The following is a 21,753-nucleotide window of genomic DNA, read 5'->3' as shown; positions in this document are numbered from 1 at the left end:
CCTGGATTGGTTTTAAATGCCTTGTAATCACTGTAATGTGATTCACAAAAGCAGGGACACTGAGATGGGAGCCACCAGTGCTAGTTAACAGGAAGAGAGGCCAATCCTGAAATTTAAAATCCTTTTTGAGGAGCTCTGACTGGAACACTTGTCTTTCTTTGGACTCTGCAGAACTTGATTTCCCTGCTGGGAATGGATGCCTAAATCTTAAATCTTTTAGAACCTGAGGAAAATTATTGCAGTTTCTTTTTAATAAAGACCACAGTTGGAGGAAAATGACACCTTCTCCTGCCAGAGTTCAGAGGTTTCAGCTCAATGAGGCTATGAGTGGCTCAGATTTTTTCAAGGGCTGAATGGGTTAGAGCTGATATCTTTTAAAGAAAGGCTGTAGTAACTGCACCACATGCTGTCCTGGGTTTGGGAAACTCTCACATCTTCTTTTAAAGTTATTCCACCTTACCTGCAGTGTTTTGTTGTTGTTTTTTTTTTAATCTTTTAGTTCAAGAGACACAGTTGCAATTGGGATAATTTTCTAGAGCGGAGAGCTAAAAATGTGAAACACTCAGGTCCCTGGAGGTGCTGTAGTGAATATTTAAATTAAGCACAGGAATGCCCAGTTATTGATTCTCTTTGGATGAGCTAGATTGTCATGCTGTTTCAAACAGGAGTTTTTGAATACAAGGATTTTTAGATGATCATATGGCGAAAAAAGCCCAAATAGCATTAGTGGGCTTTTTCATTTCTGCTTTGTGTTGGAACAAATGTTCTCAGGTGCTAACTGAGGTATTAATATACCTGTCACAAGAAAACCAAAAATGTTACTACAGTTCTTGCGTTAAAATGTGAAAGGCATTTGAATAAACTCAAAATATCTTCATTACAGAAATGAAGCCTGTATAATGCACTTGAACTGTTTTTATTTATTTGATACAGGAGTATATACTTACCACCTTCGCTGTTACGTCTACCAGGCAAGAAACCTCATGGCTTTAGACAAAGACAATTTTTCAGGTATGGAAAAATGCTTTTGCCATGAACCAGTAAATTGATTTAGCTGTAGAACATCTTAAGGTTTGTGTGTAGGTCCTAGCTACTAAAACTGCACTGTAAAAAAAGTCTCAGATTTGTTAGGTATGATCTCAGATTGGTTAGTACTACCCCAGAAGCAGCCAAAAATGCAGTGTTCTATGTGTGCAGTACCTGTTGCTCCCAATGAATACTCAGTAAGAGAATGGGATTTCAAATAAGGTCTGAATTTCCCATGACCAGTCCCTTCCTCTTGCCTTAGTTTCTTCTTCTAACCAAAGTCTACATGCAGTTTTTTTGTGCAGGAAGCTTGCATAAAAGCAAGGATGGAGAAAGCTGGATGGCTGTCACATCACCAAGTTTTTTTTATATAGTGTTCAGGTTTTTTTATATGAATTCATTATGGAGATGAACTTGTAGAAGAACTACACTGTGCCTTACTAAAAAGCATAGCTTTTTTTCATTTATAAATGTGTACTGCTTGCCTTTTTATTTCCAGCTCTTAGGTATTCCAATGGTATTGTATCCATTTGACATCTTTGTAGTCAGGCTAATACCCAGATTTATCAAAGATTCAATTTTTGCAAATTAAAATTAAAATTTCACTGTGAAGTCGGAGAGCAAATTGAATTTAGATTCTGTAAGAATAAAACTTTACACTTCCTTTAAGGAAGTTCAGCAAAAGATAAAGCTGAAATTAATTTTCTTTCCCCATTATCCTCCATTTGCATCCTTTTCTCCCTGTTTTAAGTAATAATTGAGTAAATGTAATGCATTTGTTACAGAAGATATAGCACTATACATATTTCAGTGCTATTTTCTGAAATGAGGAAGGTTTCATACAACTACCTGTGTATATTTGGTCTTACTTCACTATGCAGCACTTAAAGCAATACACACAATAATAAATGCCTCTAATTTGCACATGTGTAATTCAGGACAGGCACCTCATATGCAGTCATACATAAACTAGCTCATCTACATTTTATTTTCCCCTAAAATTAGCTTGAAGAGTTAACCAAATTTTGTAAAACTCTGATCAGGTACCTAGTCAGAAGCTACTGACCTAAAGATAACCTTTAAAATTGCCTTGAATCCTTAGGAATTGCAATTTATACAGGAAACATCAACGACCATCATCAGATACCTTCTACAGAGCTCTTGATGATTTAAGGACCTGCCAAACACTGGGCTTAGACCACTTTAATCATTCAACTGTTTCACAAGAAGAGATTGCTATAAATAAGCATGTTTGAAACCAAAAATTGATCTGAGCTATATAGCCTGGGAGAATTTGTTGTTTGGCAACTATTCAGAACTAGAATTATTTCTTTGTATTATTTATGAGGCTGTATATCAATGGAGATAACAAAAAAGAATTGCTACAGACAAGATGTAAGAGGAGATTAGTATAGACAATGTTTCGTTTTAGCTTTCAGGTTCTCTTTCTGATTTACAAAATATTTTATCATTTTCATTTATTACTCTGTTAATCAAGACTTGTATAAAGGAAGCGATTTAGTAATCAAATGGAAATTGCTCTATTAAATGCAAATTACATATATGTGTTTGTTTTTGTTTTAAACAGAATGGCTTAGAGCTGGTAACAACACAAAAAAAGAACATGCTGTATTTGATTAAAATTGTGATTGTGTGCTTTATGACTTGATGAGGCTTTGTTTGTCTGTAACTCTGTGCTTTTAATCTTTGTATGATATTCCAGATCCGTATGCTCACGTTTCTTTCCTCCATCAAAGCAAAACAACTGAGATCATTCATTCAACTCTAAATCCTACATGGGACCAAACTCTCATATTTAATGAAATTGAGATCTATGGGGACCCACAGACAGTAGCTCAAAACCCACCTAAAGTTGTTATTGAACTTTTTGACAGTGACCAAGTGGTAGGTGAAATCCTTTTACACAGATTGCTTTTTTATTTATTTATATTGGTTGAGAATACATTAATGGCTGTGATTGCTATTTTTGGTTGCAGGGTAAAGATGAATTCCTTGGAAGAAGTGTTTGTTCCCCCATGGTCAAGTTAATCCCAGAAGAGGACATCACACCAAAACTGCTCTGGTATCCTGTAACAAATAATGGCAAAGCTAGTGGAGACATTCTTTTTGCTGCAGAACTTATTTTGAGAGACAAGGTATATGTTTCTTTTTTTGTGTGTGTATGTGGAATGTAATATGATACATTATATATCCTTTCAAAGTGAGAGAATATGTGAAGAACTATCTTAATACTTGCAAGGTATTTCATCTAAGGAAGATGAGAAAAACTTATACTCATGTTTATGTCTTAATAGGGTGGTGCCAACCTTCCAATTCTTCCATCACAAAGAGCACCAAAGCTTTACATGGTACCTCAAGGAATCAGACCAGTAGTTCAACTCACTGCTGTTGAGGTATGGCTTACTCTTAAACTAACTGAATACAAGTACAATCATCTTATCCTCTAGACAGTAAGTTTGTGTATTTGCTTAAAGAAAACTTAAAAAATCATAGTGAGAAATATAGGGGACTCTCTTCCTTACATGTTTTGGAATTTCACTGTTTCCATTAACTTTCCTAGAACTAGAACCTTGAAATATTTTGCCAGTCAGATTTTATTATTTAAAAGACTTTATTTCTTTCTTCCTACTTTTTGAGTATTATATTAAGCATATTTGTATCTCTTCCCACTTTTGCTTGTACTGGATTTTATTTTACAGATTCTGGCTTGGGGGTTGCGAAACATGAAAAACTACCAACTGGCACCTGTTATGTCTCCCAGTCTCATTGTGGAATGTGGGGGTGAAATGGTGGAATCTGTGGTGATCAAAAACCTCAAAAAGACACCGAATTTTCCATCTTCTGTTCTCTTCATGAAAGTGGTACGTTACAAAAAAACAGCTGTCTACAGCAAAATAAGTTATTCCATGGTTTTAAAGGTCAAGGATTTCTTCTGAATAGAAGAACTCAAACATATGCTTTTGACTTACTCTAAGCAATTTATGAGCCTGAAAATTCTAATAAAGATCATGTAAATGTGTCTGTACAGTCATTGATAAGTGTACCATTTTATATACACAATCCAGTGCAGTATATATATTTTTTTATTTGAAAAGGCATTAATTTACCTGTAGGTATGTGGCTACTTTCCTACTGCTATGATGGGATCTGTGCAAGAGTCTAGAAAATTCAAGACTTGGGGCAATTAAAATTGTTTTTACTGATTTTTATTAATTCATAATATAAGGTTAGAAGTTTTGATTCACCATACAACCATAGAACACAGTAGTTCAATGTGAAATAAATGAAGCAACGACTCTGATTTAGGGGGGAAATCTTTATTCAGTTTTCTTCTGTTTGCATTATAAAAAAACTCCAACCTTCTATTTTTAGCTTTTGCCAAAAGAGGAGTTATACAGTCCATCTCTTGTTATTAAAGTAATAGACCACAGACCATTTGGACGGAAGCCCATCGTGGGACAATGTACTATTGATTTACTGGAAAGCTTTCGCTGTGACCCCTACACTACTAAAGAGGACATTGCACCACAACTGAAAGGTAGAAAGCTGGAAAATAAGAAGTTCTACTTTCTTATGTGATGCTAGATTTACCTACCTTCAGTGTTTAGTCTGTATGCTGTAGTGATGAATAGCTACCTCATGTTGTGTACTTATTTGGGGATAATGTTGTCTGAAAGAAAGAAACTCTAAAACAGAGTATTAATTAGGGCAATATTCTGTGGAGCGTAAGAGAACATTATGCAAAGGCAAGTCCAGTCTTATGCTTGATGTGCTAGTTCCCAGAAGTTCCTCTTTCGTGTCAACTTAGAATTTAACTACCTGCAGATTACCCTGGCAATGGTACCAAAGTAACAACCCAGGATTCCAGCAAGAATGCTCTGAATACAATCCTGACATTTTCCTCTATATTTTTTCCAAGTTTGACTCTTTTTTAAAGAAGTCTGTATATTTGAGAAATGTTTGCATGTCCTGCGCAAAAATATATTGTGGCTTTTTAGCAAAAAATGGCAACTAATTGCTTTCTTTAGAGTATCAAACATATAACTAATTAATTATTTTACATTTTCTGTGACTGTTTGGATTTCAAATCTGATGAAACTGTTTAGTAAGATATTTTTCCAACACCATATTGCCTTAATAAAACCTTTGGCTTACAGTTAGTCTGCTCTCTGCTGCACCTCGCCAGGATACAGTAATTGATATGGAAGACACACAGCCACTGCTAACAGCTCAGGTAATCTTTGAAATTTGATACTTTACTTTATTCTTCAGATCTGTGATTTCTGAGAAACTATCTAGACAGCAAAACTGTCAGAAACATATGCAACCTTCTAGAAAGCCAGATGGAACAAAGGCACTTTGTGACAAAAAAGGAAAGGAAATATGTTTGTCATTGTAACCTTTGTTTTCATATAGTAAACATCAAACTATAGCATTTTTGTGCTTGGTAAGGTTCACCCAGTGTTGTAAGAATTAATTCACTTGTTCAAAGCTACTGAAAGCACATGATAGAACACTAGCAGTTGCCCAGTGATGGTGGTTGGAGCAGCCTCATCTGGCACAGACTGAGCAGTTCTAGATAAAGGAGTTAGAAGTAGGTGTGTGTTTTGGTGGGTGCAGACGTTCAGCTGTTCATTTTGTCACTGCCGTGGCTTTGTCTCTCTTACCTGAAGTCATCCAAACCCAATACCACTGAAACAGTTTTATCTGCACTAACACTTCTCTTCTTTCCTTTTCTGTTGTGCCTTGTGAATATCTTTACTGCTCTGATTCTTTCGGGACCACCACAATACAGTTTTACTTGCCAGGTAAAAAATAATTTACCTTGCAGAATTTTACTCTTGAGTTGAAACATTAGTGAAAACAAATTTCTGACAGTGCATTTTCAAGGAAAAATTTTCAGTTCTCTCAGGAATGTAAAGTGTTTCCCTTACCTAGAAGATGTTTTCATTAACTTCTGATTGGCCTGTGTTGTTAAAGGAAGCACAGAGGTTATGTCCTTTAATATATAGTAATTTTGCAGGCTCTTAATCCACAATTTTGACTTTTGAAAATGCAGAAAATTTTACTTTGCTGCAGAGGTCCCAAAGTAAATACTACTGAATTTAGATTTTTCAACTCTCACTCTTATTTGAATATATTAATGATTACATTGTTCTTTCTTCATTTCTTCTTCTGTATCCTAAAGTCATGATATTCAGACTAATTTAAGTATATCATAGACCATGGTCTTGTGTTTCTTGTCATCATACATGTAAATTGTCCTTAATATTTAACTTAGAACAGTCTCTAACTTTTATCTGAAATAGGTTTTCTCTTCTAATATAAGTGCAGAGAGTTATTTCCTTTAAAATTTTTAAGAAGAAATATTTACAAAATAAAGAAGATTTAGCTCTTCAAAGTCACTGGCAAAATTGATTGTATTTGTGTAGTTTCAACTATAAAGGGAAAATTTCAAATTTTATATAAGGCGAAGCACAATTTCTTTTAGTTTGACATCACCCAAGCCAAATACAATTCTGGATACAGTGATAGCATCCTTATTAGAGGAATGAAAATTCAAAGCAATTGAAATAAGTACAACTGTGGGAAGTATAAATGCTATGCAGACAATACTTTGAGGACACCAAAATTTCATCAATCACATTCCAATTTCCAGTGTTTAAGCAGTATGTCAACAGCACTCAGCAAAATGGCTTCTCCAACAGCAGTGCATGTATGTATGTACCGAGCTAATGCATGCAGGTGACCAGAATATTGATGTGGTGGGGTCATGAGGGTGTACATCTCTTGGCAGTTCCGCCACAGATTTTGGAGGAGATGATGCTCGTAAGTCTGGTGTGGTTAGTTATGGATATTAAGGTATCCTTGTTCTGAAAGTCTTACTATGCATATAAAATATGTATGAACTACTAAAAACCTGGTTTGTGTTTCAGCTTACTTGGAATCTGTGTGGTAAAAGCATGAAACACAACAGGAATTACTTAACCACACTATTAATATTTAAACTTTGTCTAGAAGTCTACTTTGTGGAAAATAAAATAACTTTATGATAAGTAAAATTCTAACTTTTAACTTTTCTAGGCATCCACTGCATCATAGAATTTTTTTTCCATAATTCCAAATTGTTCAAAAAGCTAATAGTTCACTGTTGATGTCCTGAAAACATCATGTGTGACAATCTACAGTAAAGTCACTGGATACATTTTAAAAAGGACAGTACCTGTCACATTGTTTTTATCATGTGAATATCTCACTCCAAAATCTCTAATTTATCATATGGCATTTTATTCTGTGTTTTGGCATTCCATAAGCACATCCTGCTTACAACTTTCAGTACGAATAATATCCAAAGCTTGAAGATTATTTTTTGCTTTGGGAATTTTTAAAAAAAGTCTTAAAGTTTTATTTTTTCCTTAATTTCCTCTTTCCAAAACTACCAAGTGCATTATTTGAAGAGACATTTGAAGGTATATCAAGGCAAAAAAACCCCCCAAACCCAAAACATATACTCTAATTTAAATTCTTCCAAAATTATGCTCCAAAATGATGAAAGATTAAGACTTCTACACAGTAGGAAAAGGCTTTAAATTAGGAGTTTAAATTATTATTGCATAATTATGCAAGTTATCCTTCACATTGTCAACATTACCAACCAGAGTTTAAACAAAGTGAAATTTAAATATGGCAAAGTATTCAAAATTATCTGATGAATTCTGCCTGTAAGTTTTGCGAATCGCTAACAGTATGATTTCCAAGAAAAAAATCACTCCAACTGTCTTCAGAAAATGACAGTCCTAGGCAAACCTTAAAAAATTATGCTGTGTTTCTGATTTGAAGTTAGACAAGACTAGTAAGATATGGTAGACCTGAACACCCCAGCAAGATAATTACTTAGAGAAATGGGAGTAAATGAGTATGATATACCAGAGTGATGTCCTGACCTATTGATGCATTTGGTTTGTATTCATAAAATGTTTTTGCATATTTCTTCTGCTTTTCACAAAAAATTATGGCTAATGCTTTTAAATGAAAACACAAGGTATAATAAAAAACACTAGCACAACTGACACTTGTTAATCATGGCTTCCAAATGGGACGCATGATGCTTGCTCTTAATGGACTATCAGGTCGTAATTATGGTATCTGTGATTTAACAGGTGAAGCATTTTGGATTGTGCACATTGCTTTTATACTTATATGGATAGATCTATAAACACACATATACTGGTTGTTACTGTACCTTATAATTCATGTTGAGCATTAGCAAATTACTTTATAGAGAAGCAAATAGTGAAAAAAGGCAAAAAACCCCACTTGAATCCTCCGTATGTGAAATTTGTTTGGAAAAGAATCTTTGGAATAGGTTCAGTTTTGTAAGTGCTCTTAGAAACATTTTTCATCTGAAATAAATCAGATCCAGTGCTTTGTGCAACCACAGATGAAAGCAGAGAACGATGCTACTGTGGAAATCAATAAATAGAATCCAGACTGTAACACTACAATGATACAATAAAAACCAAGCTTCTCTCAGTTTTGCTTTGCTACGTGAAGAACAAAGCACAGGGTGATAATGTTTTACAGTCCTCTGTAAAATCTGCTTTTCAAAATTTATATGTATATGTGCTCCAGCTTAATATCTAGAACATATTGACAGCAGAAAAAAAAATCCAAGTTAAACATTTGGTGTCTGAATAGTCTTCAAAAACATTTCTAAATTATTGTTAGTAAGTTACTTCACATACATACTGTGTATAAAACCTTGAACTTTTAAAGCTTGTTTAACTGTCTAATATTCTACAAATCATATCTTTACCATTGTTTCTATTTTGCTCTTTTTTTATGACTTGATCCTCATGAGCAGCTTACAGAGAAGGTAACGTATACTACTTTTACACATTGCTTTCTTGTAAATGAGATATCCAGTTGAAAATCAGTATATCAATATTGCCTCTAAATTAGCATTTTAAGCATGTAGGTGAGAACAGTAATCTCTGAAAATATTTGGTGTAAAACCTACAGTGAACTTGTGATGTGGTAAATTTGGGAAAAATATGAAAGACTAAAATAAGAAGCCATATATATAAAAAAAAAAAATAACAAAACCAAAAAAACCAAACAAACCATCACCTTTAATGATCTGTATAATAATTTAAGGTTCTCTTTAAATCCATACAGTCTTAAAAAAAATTGAATTTACACAGTGAATGAATGCTATTTGTTACCAATGGAAGTATGTTTTCAGGGGTATATAATCATATTATGTAACCCTTGTGAATACAGAAAATAGCACTCTCTTAAACACAGTGATTATCAGACTTAAAAGATACTGTATTATTGGAAATGTATAGATTGCTAGCACCTAGGGTGTCATGAGGCTTATTGAAGTACTATTTTTTAGGAGGCAAGACTCACTACTCCTTTTCAGCTGCACTCAGTAAACATTAAGGTAGATCTGCAAGACTCTGTTATGATACAGGCAGTCTCCACTGGTTTTAAGGAAATGATGTATGGTTAGAGCAGTTACAGGTCTGTCCCAGTTTTATTATATGGAAGTGGTTTTGAAATAACTAGGAATGTTGGAAGCAACTAGCACATTTATCCCTCGGGAAAGTTTGAACATGTTCACTGTAGTTCTCACAGTCACACAATCCCTGTAACGAATCCCAGGTGTGATGGTGCTGTTCCTTACCAATGACTGCACCAGCAAAGTGTACCTGCACATCCTCTGACTCCAGTAATTTAGAACTCGGGTGGTTAGGCTGTACTGCCCTGCCAGAAGGTGGAGGAGAGAAATACACACACCTCCCAAAATCAGTACTTTGAGAGAGGTATCTAGATACCAGTAACTAATCACATGCTCGGAGGTGGCTGGCTGTTGACTATCAACACAGCTGGATTACAGACTAGATACCTAAACCTGGGTAAGACACATTCCATTTTTTTAGCCTTAATAATTAATTACATTCTAATTCTCTTTCAGATGAACATTTAATATTACCTAACTGATAATAAGTTTTAGAGTATATTATCTTTTATGATGCTTAATTGTTCATTTTTTCTGCTGTACAGCATGATATAAAAGAGGATTTGTCTTCTAATAAAAAAGTCTTTTATTTGCTTTTCTTCAAGGAGGAAGAAATTGTTGATTGGTGGAGCAAATTTTATGCTTCAATAGGAGAACATGAAAAATGCGGACAGTATATTAAAAAAGGATATGACACTTTAAAGGTATTGCTCAGGATAAAATAAATTAATGTATCTCAGAGTTTATAGGCCCAAGACCTGATCAGAGCTGTGCCCTCTGTTATTTTAAATGCTCTTCAAAATTTAACTATACCTGATTTCCTGTAAAGGTTCATTACTAATTCATGTGGTGAAATGAAAATTTTAAGAAGATTTCTTGGCTTCTCTTCTACTTAAATACACTTATTAGGAGATGTATCAAGAGTTTAATATTACCTTCAGTCAAAGGGGATTTTACTCTTGACTTCTTTGGGTTCCAGGCAGATCCCAAATAAACATACACATTGATAAAGTATGAGCACAGAGGATCAGTACTTTTACTGTTTGTTGGTTAAAATTTGAAGTCACTTTTATTTCTCATCTAATACACATAATGAAGAAAGTAAAAATAAGCTTATGGCATGATACTTACTCTGTTTTTAACAAGGCCTAAATGAAGCTTGATCACATCTCCAAACATTGCATTTGCTTCCACTTTGGTATGAAAATTATGATTTCTAAACTGCATTGTTTTCATTTTACTTTTCCTTTTTTTTTAAGGTGTATGACTGTGAATTGGAAAAAGTACCTGAATTTAATAACTTAACAGACTTCTGTGATACATTCAAACTATACAGAGGCAAATCTGAGGACAATGACGATCCATCAGTGGTTGGGGAGTTCAAGGTAAATTTCAAATGGCGGGCAAAAACCAAATGCTAGTTGCAGTCTAAGTAAGTGGTTATCATTGAAGTAGGTCTACATGCAAGCTGAAATATGGATGTGTGCATTAATAGGGGCAAAAGATGCTTGTAACTACTTAGGTACAGACCCTTCTGTGTCAAGGAAGGTACAACTATGCATTGCTCACAATACACGTGATCCATGTTAATCTAAAATAAATATCATTCCTACTAATGTAATCTTCCCTGGTACGTGTGGGACAGAACCTTCCCAGATAACCTCTTGAACAGACTGAAGTTTCACCTGCAGACATTCTGAGCAAAGAAATTCGTTTTTAGAATGAATTTGGAAAAGGTATTTTCTACTATTTCTGTGTCTCTATGACTTATACAGATTAAAATAATGCTAACGTAGAAAAACCAAACCGAACCTTAAACGATGCTTTTGGAGAGGGAAACAGATACAAGGTATTTGTTACGTGTTCTCAGCTGGAGCAAACTGAGTAATTGTGTTGACATAAAACTAGCTGAATTAATTTAAATTGCCAAAGGATATAACCTTACCTTTTTAGTAAGTCTCATTATCCAGAACACGTTAAAGTAAAACAAAAGACTTCCAAGTGACTGTGGATCAGGCCATAATATTGCTATTCCTAATTAAACCAGAGTGTGCATGTGTAGGATAAATAAGAAACAACAAACCTAGCTGAGTGACTTTTTTACATTTATCTTGACTGAGCCTTTATATTACTTTGTAGGGATCCTTTAAAATCTATGCATTGCCTGACGATCCCACTATTCCAGCTCCTCCCCGCCAGTTCCGGGAGCTGCCAGACAGTGGGCCTCAGGAGTGCATTGTGAGAATTTATATTGTTCGAGCTCTGCAGCTTCAACCCCAGGATAATAACGGGCTGGTGAGACTTTTTGCTTTTGGAATGTTTGCAAGCTAATTGGTGTAGTATATTTTAAATAAAGTTAGTCTTCATAAATATTCCTTAACAATATTTTTTTCTTATTTTCAATAGTGTGATCCTTATATAAAAATATCTCTAAGTAAAAAAGTAATTGAAGACAGAGATAATTATGTGCCTAATACTCTCAACCCAATTTTTGGCAGGTAACGAACTTTTTTGTGTTTTCAATTTACTGTATTTTAAAATGTTTTTCTATTTTTTAAGATAAACCATTATTTGAAATATCCAATGCTCTATTCATGGTTGTATACTGACAGTTAATTATGAGTAAAATTGCATAAGGTATTTCCCTTTGATATCATTGGACAACATAGAAGTTTGGTTAGGCTGTCGATTTTCTGTGTCACATGGGTAAATTGCACAAAGTCAAAGAATGTCTTTATCTTAAAAGCACCCTGTGTTATGCATATAAGAATAACAAAATATGCTTATAGAATATGGAGAAAGTTTTAACTCTGAAAACTACTTGGATGTCACAACAAGTGATCAGCTTAACCTTCATTCCCAAGCACACTGGTCTTTCCATCAAAGGCTAATGATATCATTGAACTATGTGAATTAAAACTACTAATTAGGAATTAAGAGGTTCCTTCATTTTTATAATTACTAATGGAATTCTGGGTCTGGTTTGGTGTCGAGAGTTAAAGGAGGATTTTGGTAAATTAGGAAGTTTGGAGAGGAGGACTAGAAGGATCAGAGAGCATTCAGAAAGCATACTTTGCAGTGATGCACTACAGGATTTCATTTGTTTAGACTATACAAAGAAATAGACAGCAAAGAGATTTGATTACATATACAGGGTACCTTCAACATTCCAAGTTTTTGCAGAATTATTCTGGAAGTCAAGGTTTAAAAGTTTGACTAGAAGTAAAACAAACAAACAAAAGAGATACAGAGAATAATTAACCATGGAATACTCTACCTAAATGCTAATGGATTCAGGAGTAGTAGAAACCACAAGGCTGCAACTCTTTAAATTCAGAGAATTAATTTTGAGAAAACTCTACAGTTGTTTAATGTAGGACAGCTAGATGACAGAATAATCTCTTCTAGTCATAGCAGCTTATCATTTGGACTGTAGTTTTTAAGGATCCTACTGCATTTGTGGTTAAAAAAATTAGAAGTTTCTAATCATAGAGAAACAATGGATTGAACAACCATATTTTTTTACAGAGTGGCTGGTAGAGCCACACCATTTTCTTTCTCAGTCCCAGTTCAAGCTGCTACACAGAAAACATCTAAGTAATACATTGTGCAGAAAGGAAGGAGGTAATATCCAGAGGAGTACAAATGAAATTATTAATAAGTACAAATAGAAATTGGAGCATGAATGGAAATTACTGCTAGATTTATCAGCATTGGAAACATCCCTTTAATATCTCGTAAAGGCTCTTGCTCAAAAATAAACAAATAAGTGCTTTTTTAGTTGGTTTATTTTAATATTAAAAATAAGAAACATTGTTTAAAAGAACAATAACCTTAACTGAGTATTTTTATTTTTAGAATGTATGAACTCAGCTGCTTCTTGCCTCAGGAAAAGGATCTGAAAATTTCAGTCTATGACTACGACACATTGACTCGTGATGAAAAAGTGGGTGAAACCATAATTGATCTTGAGAACAGATTCCTTTCTCGTTATGGATCTCACTGTGGCATCCCACAGCAGTATTGGATGTAAGTAATTTTGTCTATTGAAAATTTTTATCTGTAAGATCGAGTACCCAGTCTCTGAAAAAATCTGGGCTTCATCTTAATTCTATGGTTAAAAAACAATGCTATGGCTTCTCATGGATATTTGTTGTGCTCATTCTGTCGTCTGAATTCCAAGTGAAGCTGTAAAGTCTTCAGAAGAGCCTTGAATGAAAACCATGATGTCAAACATTTTAATATTCTGTTAATACAGCAATGTGTGTTATTTCTGTCCAGGGAACTCACACTTAACAGTATTTTCTGATGTACTCATGGAAATAAATAAGAAAGCATCTATTAGTGTAAATTATTTTGGTTTATAAAGAAAAAAGCACTCTGTCTTGGAAGGTAATTGAGCTGATACAAAATTATGTCACTGTATCAAACTCAAGTGGCCTCTGTTTAGTAAGTTATAGTGCTGTCCTTTCTGCATTAGTTTAATAAATACATTTTATGTGTTATGTAAATACCCTGCATAGTGAATAATTTTCGGATGTGTTTCTTTTGCTTTCCTAAAAGTTCAGGTGTGAATACCTGGCGTGATCAACTAAAACCTACCGAGTTATTGCAAAATGTAGCCAGATTTAAAGGCTATGCTCCTCCTGTGGTCTCTAACAATGGTAGAAAAATTAACTATGGGGGACAAGACTATACTTTGGAGGAAGCTGGTGAGTTTGTTCACTTATTTAATATTTCTGTCTTAAATTCATATTGATACAATTATAAAACTTTTCAAGTATTTATGGAATATTAGAAAAAAATCTTTGATGTTTTCAGATTTGAACACATTTTTCTGCTCAGTTTTAAATATCTGGTTTTAATTTTAAAGTTCAAATGCAAATCCTGGTTCGTGAGTGCCTGTTCTTTTCCGATTTCCTTCATTTCAGAAGCTAACAAAGTTCTCCATCAGCATCTTGGCCCAGGTGAAGAGCGGCTAGCCCTTCATATCCTCAGAACACAGGGATTGGTACCTGAACATGTGGAGACAAGGACCTTATATAGCACCTTCCAGCCCAACATCTCCCAGGTACTGTAAACAGGCTTACTTATGGTTTCTCGAATGCAGAAATGGAGCATTCTGAAATTTATATTATGTTGTCAATAGAGTGGCATCACTCAGGGGAAGCAGGGCTACAAACTGTTACTACTTGGCTGAAAATCTAAAGCAGATTAGTCTAGAAACATAACAAAAGACAGTTATGTTTTGCCATTAAGACCTCCAAGTGACATCTTAAACACTGACAGAGTGGAAATTAGGAAAGATTTCATTATAACTTTGTTACTGAAATAAATTGGAATATGTATTTATACCTCACCAAAAATAAAGGAGGTGGCCTGGCTCAAGAGCTTTCTAGCTGCATTCAGCAAATGAGACCAAACTTGCCAATTCTCTACAAGGTTCAGAGATGCAAGTTTAAACATGAAGTCTTATTTTGGACATCTCTGCTAGAGAGGAACAAAGGCTAACATTAGTTTTCTGGCATTGTCTGACTCACCAGTGGTTGGGGTTTTTTTTAAGAAAGTTTTTGCAAAAACCAGAAAACTTCTCTGAAAAATAAAATGCCTTGCATTTGAAATAGAATGTAAAATCTACTGTGGATGCCTTACTTCAGAATGTAGTTAAGGGGACTGATCACTTACACAGGGTAGGCCACCAGCTGCAAACTGTCACCTGTATGACACTGGGCTGAATACCACCTCTGAAAGAACAGTGAGAACTATTTAGGCACCTAGCTTGCGCTGATTCACTAGGACTTAATGTCCCTACCATCTTCTGAACTCTTGGCATTGTTCATTTGAAGAAAATTCTATAATGTGAGGGATTGAGCTTGCTCTGAAGTCTGTAGAAGTTCTGACATTGGTAACGTGAGGTAGGTCACTAAAATTAGTACTGAGTGTGCCAATAAGCAGTTCCATAGAACTACAGTGACAAACCTGTATACAGCAAACACTCCCTCATTCATCTTCTCCACTGCTACAGGGAAAGCTCCAGATGTGGGTTGATGTTTTCCCAAAAAGCTTAGGACCACCAGGCCCTCCGTTCAACATCACTCCCCGAAAAGCCAAGAAGTGAGTATCCCTATATATTCCATACCATCTGGCAGCCCTGACAGAGGCAATTCAATTCTCTTTCCTCAAACATCTCTCTTAGGTATATCTTGCGGGTGATTGTCTGGAACACCAAAGATGTCCTTCTGGATGAGAAGAGCATCACAGGGGAAGAAATGAGTGACATTTATGTGAAAGGGTAGGAACACTCTGTTATGTTAACACTTGCTTACAAATGAGTAACATTCAGAATATCCTCGACCGTAGGTTCCAAGGATTATTTGGTTCAGCCAAGTCAAATGCTAACCTCAGAGAAGTACAGAAGTATTATGAGATAAAGCATGACCAGTTAGTTTGTGGTGAAAGATCCCAGAATTTCATCTCTTGAGATGGGCAGCAACTAAAAAGGTAGTGAGTTGGATTTGGTGCTACATAACCTGGGTTCTTCATTTTTATGTTCCCTGATCTTAATGTAAAAAATTCAGTAGAAATCAGAGAAATATACTACTAGGCTGTTGATTTAATTTTTCCTAAGAAAGAACTCAGCAACTTGCTGCTGATACAAAACTGGTCTTAGGAGATGAGAAATTCGGTTCAGATGTTCCTATTTACAGTGCCAAATTGGAACCAAACTGAGAAAGGGCGTGAAAAACTCTGCAGCCCTCTGTGAGCAACTCAGACAGCTTGTTTGCAACCCCTTACTGACACAGTTACTGTACAAACAAGCACCACTGTAGTCCCACTGCAAACACCAGACACGTCTCTCTGTATTTCCAGATGGATGCCTGGTAATGAAGAAAATAAGCAGAAAACTGATGTTCACTACCGATCATTGGATGGTGAAGGGAACTTTAACTGGAGATTTGTTTTTCCTTTTGACTACCTCCCAGCAGAACAACTCTGTGTAGTTTCCAAAAAAGTAAGTATTCTAAAGATTTCAATACTTAGAATACAGATTGTAATTAGTCTGATCATTTGTACCTACATATTGAAAGAGACAGTTTGGCTCAGTTCTGCATACTTTTCTCAAACTGCTATTGTGACCAGATATAGTTTTGCCTTTAGGCCAGGAACAACACACTGGCAACAACAGCAGTCTTTTTAGCAAGAGCAAGAGCAAGATCAGATCCTTAATACTTCCACCAAACCCAGAATTCACAGGTACTAACTGACCACAGCTTTGAATTTTCATAAGTAATTTTTAAAGGTGCTTGGGTTTTGTTTTTTAAAATTTTAGGAACATTTTTGGAGTCTTGACAAGACAGAATTCAGAATCCCACCCAAACTGATCATTCAAATATGGGATAATGACAAATTCTCCTTGGATGACTATCTGGGTAAGATTTCTAATAAAATAATTACTGTTGTCTCAAAGAAAGATATAAAAAAATGAATGATATTAAATTATCACATAAGGACATAAGGACTGTGTTTACAGAGTGAGAAACTGAGCATGCAAATCCTGGGAAACTCCTGGTTTCCCTCACAGTACAGGCTTACTTGTGATCATGAATGAATGAGTGAATATTCACTCAGTAAAGGCCTACTTGAGGTGAATCAAGATATTTTTCATTCAGGTAAGCCCTCTCACAAAGTGCATGAAATTATAATGTGCATGAAAATTTGCTTTGCTTCTTTCTTTAATTAAAATTACTTAAACAAGGTTACTTCAGTTCAAAGTAAGAGTGTTGACGTAATGCTGTTATTTAGGTTTAAGTGATCTATTTCACAGTGTTATTAATCCCTACTTTTTCTAGACATATTGCTCTGCAGAAGATTCTCTGCCCTGTATTAAGACAGCTCCAAAATCTTTAGCTTATATACAAACCATATAGGCCTCAAAAACTGAAAACAAGTAGTTGATTTAAAACTGTCGGTAAAGGTACCTAAATCATGCACTTAACTATTAGGAATTACATATTACATTTCTGTATTTGGGTATCTTCTGTTTAAGTGTGGGGGGAAAAAATCCTCTATTAAAAATCAATAGATTTATTAAGAATCAATAGATAAGGGGTAAGTAGAAAAATGCATTTGATCTTACATTAAAGAAGGAGGAGGTGATCTTGCTAAATCCAATTTATCAACACCAGCAAGATGGGTTTAAACACAGCCTGATGTGTCCCACTTCCCTGCCTCACAACATCCTCAGACAAACAAGAATGTAATGTGTCTGTTGATTGTATTTCCTAACATGTTTAGAGATAGAAAAGGTGATGCTGAACCACTGTGCTGAATGATAGGTTGTCTTATGCAGTGTTTGTTTCTTTATCCACCTCCTAGGCTTTGTGGAACTTGATTTACATAAAACAATCATTCCAGCAAAAGTTCCAGAAAAGTGTGATATAGACATGATTCCAGAATACAAGGCAGACAGTTCTCAGAAAGCTCCCAGGACTGCCTCTCTCTTTGAACAGAAATCCATGAAAGGATGGTGGCCATGTTATGTCGAAAAGGATGGCTCCCGTATTTTAGCGGTATGATTGTTACTTCTTTAAAAAGTACTTAAAACATGCTCACAAGTTACAAAAGAAGACTGTGAAGAGTCTCTCACTTAGCCATTATCTTTCAGTGGTTGGACAGAGTAGAAGGGTACTGGGTAAGTAGAACAATGCGTGCACAAGTTCAGGAATTTGGTCCAGCAACAATTTTTTGTTTTAAAGTGTGAGCTTAATATTTAATTTATTTAGTTTGGTTTTAGCCCTGCTTGAAAGACTGTGGTGCCAGGTTGAGTCATGTTATCTCACCAAAAAGTAGCCAATTAAGTTATTGTGTGAATGAATGCATAGTCTCAAGCAGCTCCAGGGGAGGACGTCAGGAAGAATTTAAAGTTTAAATCCAAAGGATTTTTTTGTAAACACCAAATAAAATTTCTGTACTGAGAACCCAGATTTGCTTTGTGATTATGAATGCATTCAGAAGACCTAAAGCATTTTAATCTATTCTGTGAAGAATATAAATGTGTATTTATCATTTGTAGAATATTAAGCCTTTCAAGTGTGTCCGCTTCTTCTTTCTAATGTTTTTGCCTTTAAACTTTTATTACTGGAATTTAATAAATGAGGAAAAATTTTCAGAAACACCTACCAGCCAAAGCAATATGAAAAATTAGATGCTTGGTCATTTGGAAAGTACGCAGTCCTTGGGTTGCTCTTGAAAGAAGAACTGGTTTTGTTTTGCTAGATTGAAAAAAAAAAATTATAGCTTTAGGCAGAAGTATAGATGAATTAACAGAACAATTTTATGTGCAGTGATTTGTTTTTTTCTATGTGTCATTCCCTGATACTGTGTTGTGACACTGTCATAGTACAGAAATCAGTATATTTTGAGAAGGAAATGGGCAACACACAGGTGCACACAATGAGCTGATCCCAAACTGTAAGTACTGCTGTATAAGTGCCAAGCAAGTCCTATTAGTGCTGTTTCAATAAGATCCTTGTCTCATGTCACCTTTTTTCTGAAGGGCAAAGTTGAAATGACACTGGAAGTTGTCAATGAAAAAGAAGCTGAAGAAAGGCCAGCTGGTAAAGGAAGAGATGAACCCAACATGAACCCCAAACTAGATCTACCAAAGTAAGATAGTTTTCTCACAATAGTGTTAGAAATATCCAATATGTAGCTACTATGATGTTCTTGACAAAATCTGCATGTAGCAATCTATTAGATGTCAGTTATCCTTTGCAAGACTTTATTTGTAAAAGCCAGTCTTGTTTCTTGTTTCCTTCTTTTATCCTCATTAAGATAAAATGCAAGGTGGTTTCAGTATTAATGGCACATGTTTACTGGAGCTGCTATCTTGCATTACAAAATTGTCTGTTTTCTTCAGCCTCCAAACCATGTGTCGTAATGTGTCACAATCTCATGATAACTATTTCCTGTTTGTATAGTATAAATAATACTTGCTTCTTTTAAAATGCAGCCGACCAGATACTTCCTTCCTCTGGTTTACAAATCCCTGCAAGACAATGAAATTTATTGTGTGGCGCAGGTTTAAATGGCTCTTTATCGGCCTTATCATCTTGCTGATTCTACTCTTGTTTGCAGCAGTGCTCCTCTATTCACTGCCGGTAAGAATCATTAAATGTTTGTTCTCCAGCTGTGGTATGAAGCTACTTTAGACAGGAGTCATCAGCAGGGTGCACTCCTTACTCAGATGGGAGTCCCTCAACTCTGTTTTAGCAGGAAATATATGCTTATAGCTATAAAAAAATTCAGCTGATTTTCACTGAGAAACAAAGTTTAGGTTAAGAGTAACCCATTAACTAACGACAGAGCAAGTGAGTGCTTTAGAAGATTTAATAACCTACACAATTAAACTAGTTAATAGTTGGTCTAGAGTCTGGATTTCAGTCTGTGTTAGTTGGAAAAAAATTGCTCATTTTTACTGTATTTTAACTGAAATTACCACACCCTAAATACATTTTGATCCATTTTAATATCTTAAATGTCTTTTTCAAAACTAAACTGAAGTATTTTATGTACATCATTTTACCTCTCTTGTTCCTTCCCTCTTCCTCCCACAGAATTATTTGTCAATGAAGATCGTGAAACCAATTTAAAGAAGAGTTTTTTTACCTCATCTTTTTAAATAGTACTGAGTTTTCACCTCAGGCTGTGGACCAAAATCAAGCTCCTCCATCCTTTGTACCTGCTTGTATTTAGAACTGTAAAATAGATAATTAAGACTTTCAATAGGGGTAGCCAAGATTCAAGAGGTCATGAAAGATGTTTTTTAAGAACCAAAGAAGAATCCCCCCCTTACATTTCATGGATATTTTTTTACTTCAGTGATATCTACAAGTGGTGAAGTTCTGACTTCTTTGCTTTTAAACTGGATTTTTCACGAAAGTCCCTCAGGAGGCTGCCTGCTGTTGCTGTCTCTGTTTTTTAATGGATACTCTCTTTTGAGAATTCCTTTCATTTCCTTGCATTTTAACTAAAAGAAAAACAACCACTACGTATAATTATCTGTACCAAAGAAACATCACAGTGCAATCAAAAGGTCAGACATTGCTTCTAGAAAAGTTTTCAGCATCATGCTGCTTAAAATTCTTAGTTACTACACTGTAGATTTGACAACACTATATGTGTATCTTGACAACAACTTCATGTGCATAGAAATAAATAATATACGCTTTATTTACTATAATTTACATATTTTAAATAAAGTTATCCACAAGTAAAATTCAAGTTTCCAGTTTTCTTCATCAATTACAAAACTACAAAGTATTAGGAACTGTGTAGCGTCTATCAGAGGATGTAGTGCCACAGGCCTGGAGTCTAACATATATTACTGTTATCTTCACAGTGAAGAAGAAGGAAATACCTCTGCACAAAGTTCATTTATTCATTAATTAGGAAATTAATAAAGAAATTAAATCTGTTGAATGGTTTCACCGTTCTCCTTGTATTTAGAGATGATCTTGTATCAAAACACAAGAGTATACACAACCCAGATTGAACCCTTGTTTGAAATCTGATCTGCACATTAATAGTATCTCATTTTGCCTCAGTCTCTTCTCTCAAAGCAGAGTAAAATATAATCTGCACTAAAAATCAGGTCACAATCTGTGATTCCACCTTACTTTTACGGAAGGCTGAAGCAGAAGCGTCTCTGGACATCCTCTAGTCCTTGAAATGTAGGAAATCTGCAGCAGAACCTGAAATCAGCATTTTGTATGATTGTCACACTCTTAACTGGATAAAAACTTCACCTGTCTTTAAAAAGATGGCAAAAATAACTGCAAGAATTAATTAGTCTTGAAAAACCTCTGTCGTATTTAATGATGCACTTAACACACAGTACTGTAACATAAGCATGTTGTGAAGTAAAATAATAAATTATACAGACCTTACTCTGTTGAAGAAGCTAGAGTAAAGTTATTAAGTAAAATAATTTCCAGAATGTGAAGTTCCATTGGCTAGAGTGGAGCAAGCAGCAGTCATCCTGTCAAAAACATAACACCACTCTTATTTTTTAGTTGTTAAGAAACTCTCAAGGATCTTGACCGGTGAACGAGACCTGAGCTGGAACTAATCACCATCCAGATGGATTGTCCCTCCACTAATGATGAAATAGCACTCCG

At 35.0% G+C, this 21,753-nt stretch overlaps 1 protein-coding gene across 3 annotated transcripts in view; it reads left to right on the top strand.

Moving 5' to 3' along the window:
* The window catches only part of MYOF (myoferlin), a 65,495-nt gene extending 44,479 nt beyond the window's left edge, over positions 1 to 21,016 (top strand). For 2 of the 3 annotated variants that reach the window (XM_051800522.1, XM_051800521.1), the window contains 23 exons: positions 934 to 1,011; positions 2,750 to 2,931; positions 3,024 to 3,182; positions 3,342 to 3,440; positions 3,747 to 3,908; positions 4,420 to 4,585; positions 5,205 to 5,281; positions 8,912 to 8,923; positions 10,180 to 10,278; positions 10,834 to 10,959; positions 11,714 to 11,869; positions 11,981 to 12,072; positions 13,433 to 13,603; positions 14,138 to 14,286; positions 14,506 to 14,645; positions 15,600 to 15,688; positions 15,771 to 15,866; positions 16,445 to 16,586; positions 16,905 to 17,004; positions 17,951 to 18,144; positions 19,131 to 19,240; positions 19,587 to 19,734; positions 20,191 to 21,016. In XM_051800522.1, coding sequence (XP_051656482.1) covers positions 934 to 1,011; positions 2,750 to 2,931; positions 3,024 to 3,182; positions 3,342 to 3,440; positions 3,747 to 3,908; positions 4,420 to 4,585; positions 5,205 to 5,281; positions 8,912 to 8,923; positions 10,180 to 10,278; positions 10,834 to 10,959; positions 11,714 to 11,869; positions 11,981 to 12,072; positions 13,433 to 13,603; positions 14,138 to 14,286; positions 14,506 to 14,645; positions 15,600 to 15,688; positions 15,771 to 15,866; positions 16,445 to 16,586; positions 16,905 to 17,004; positions 17,951 to 18,144; positions 19,131 to 19,240; positions 19,587 to 19,734; positions 20,191 to 20,226 — 2,783 coding nt within the window. In that variant the 3' untranslated portion in view covers positions 20,227 to 21,016. Of the gene's footprint in view, positions 1 to 933; positions 1,012 to 2,749; positions 2,932 to 3,023; positions 3,183 to 3,341; positions 3,441 to 3,746; positions 3,909 to 4,419; positions 4,586 to 5,204; positions 5,282 to 8,911; positions 8,924 to 10,179; positions 10,279 to 10,833; positions 10,960 to 11,713; positions 11,870 to 11,980; positions 12,073 to 13,432; positions 13,604 to 14,137; positions 14,287 to 14,505; positions 14,646 to 15,599; positions 15,689 to 15,770; positions 15,867 to 16,444; positions 16,587 to 16,904; positions 17,005 to 17,950; positions 18,145 to 19,130; positions 19,241 to 19,586; positions 19,735 to 20,190 lie in introns of those variants that run through there. The other variant, XR_007906798.1, reaches the window with a different exon arrangement.
* Positions 21,017 to 21,753: the final 737 nt, after the last annotated feature.

The sequence above is a fragment of the Manacus candei genome, unplaced genomic scaffold (assembly GCF_025592945.1).
Source record: "Manacus candei isolate 608988 ecotype Guabito, Panama unplaced genomic scaffold, ASM2559294v1 h1tg000050l, whole genome shotgun sequence".
Taxonomy (NCBI): domain Eukaryota; kingdom Metazoa; phylum Chordata; class Aves; order Passeriformes; family Pipridae; genus Manacus; species Manacus candei.
Note: the sequence above shows the minus strand (reverse complement) of the source record. Positions and strands in the feature narration are given on the sequence as shown.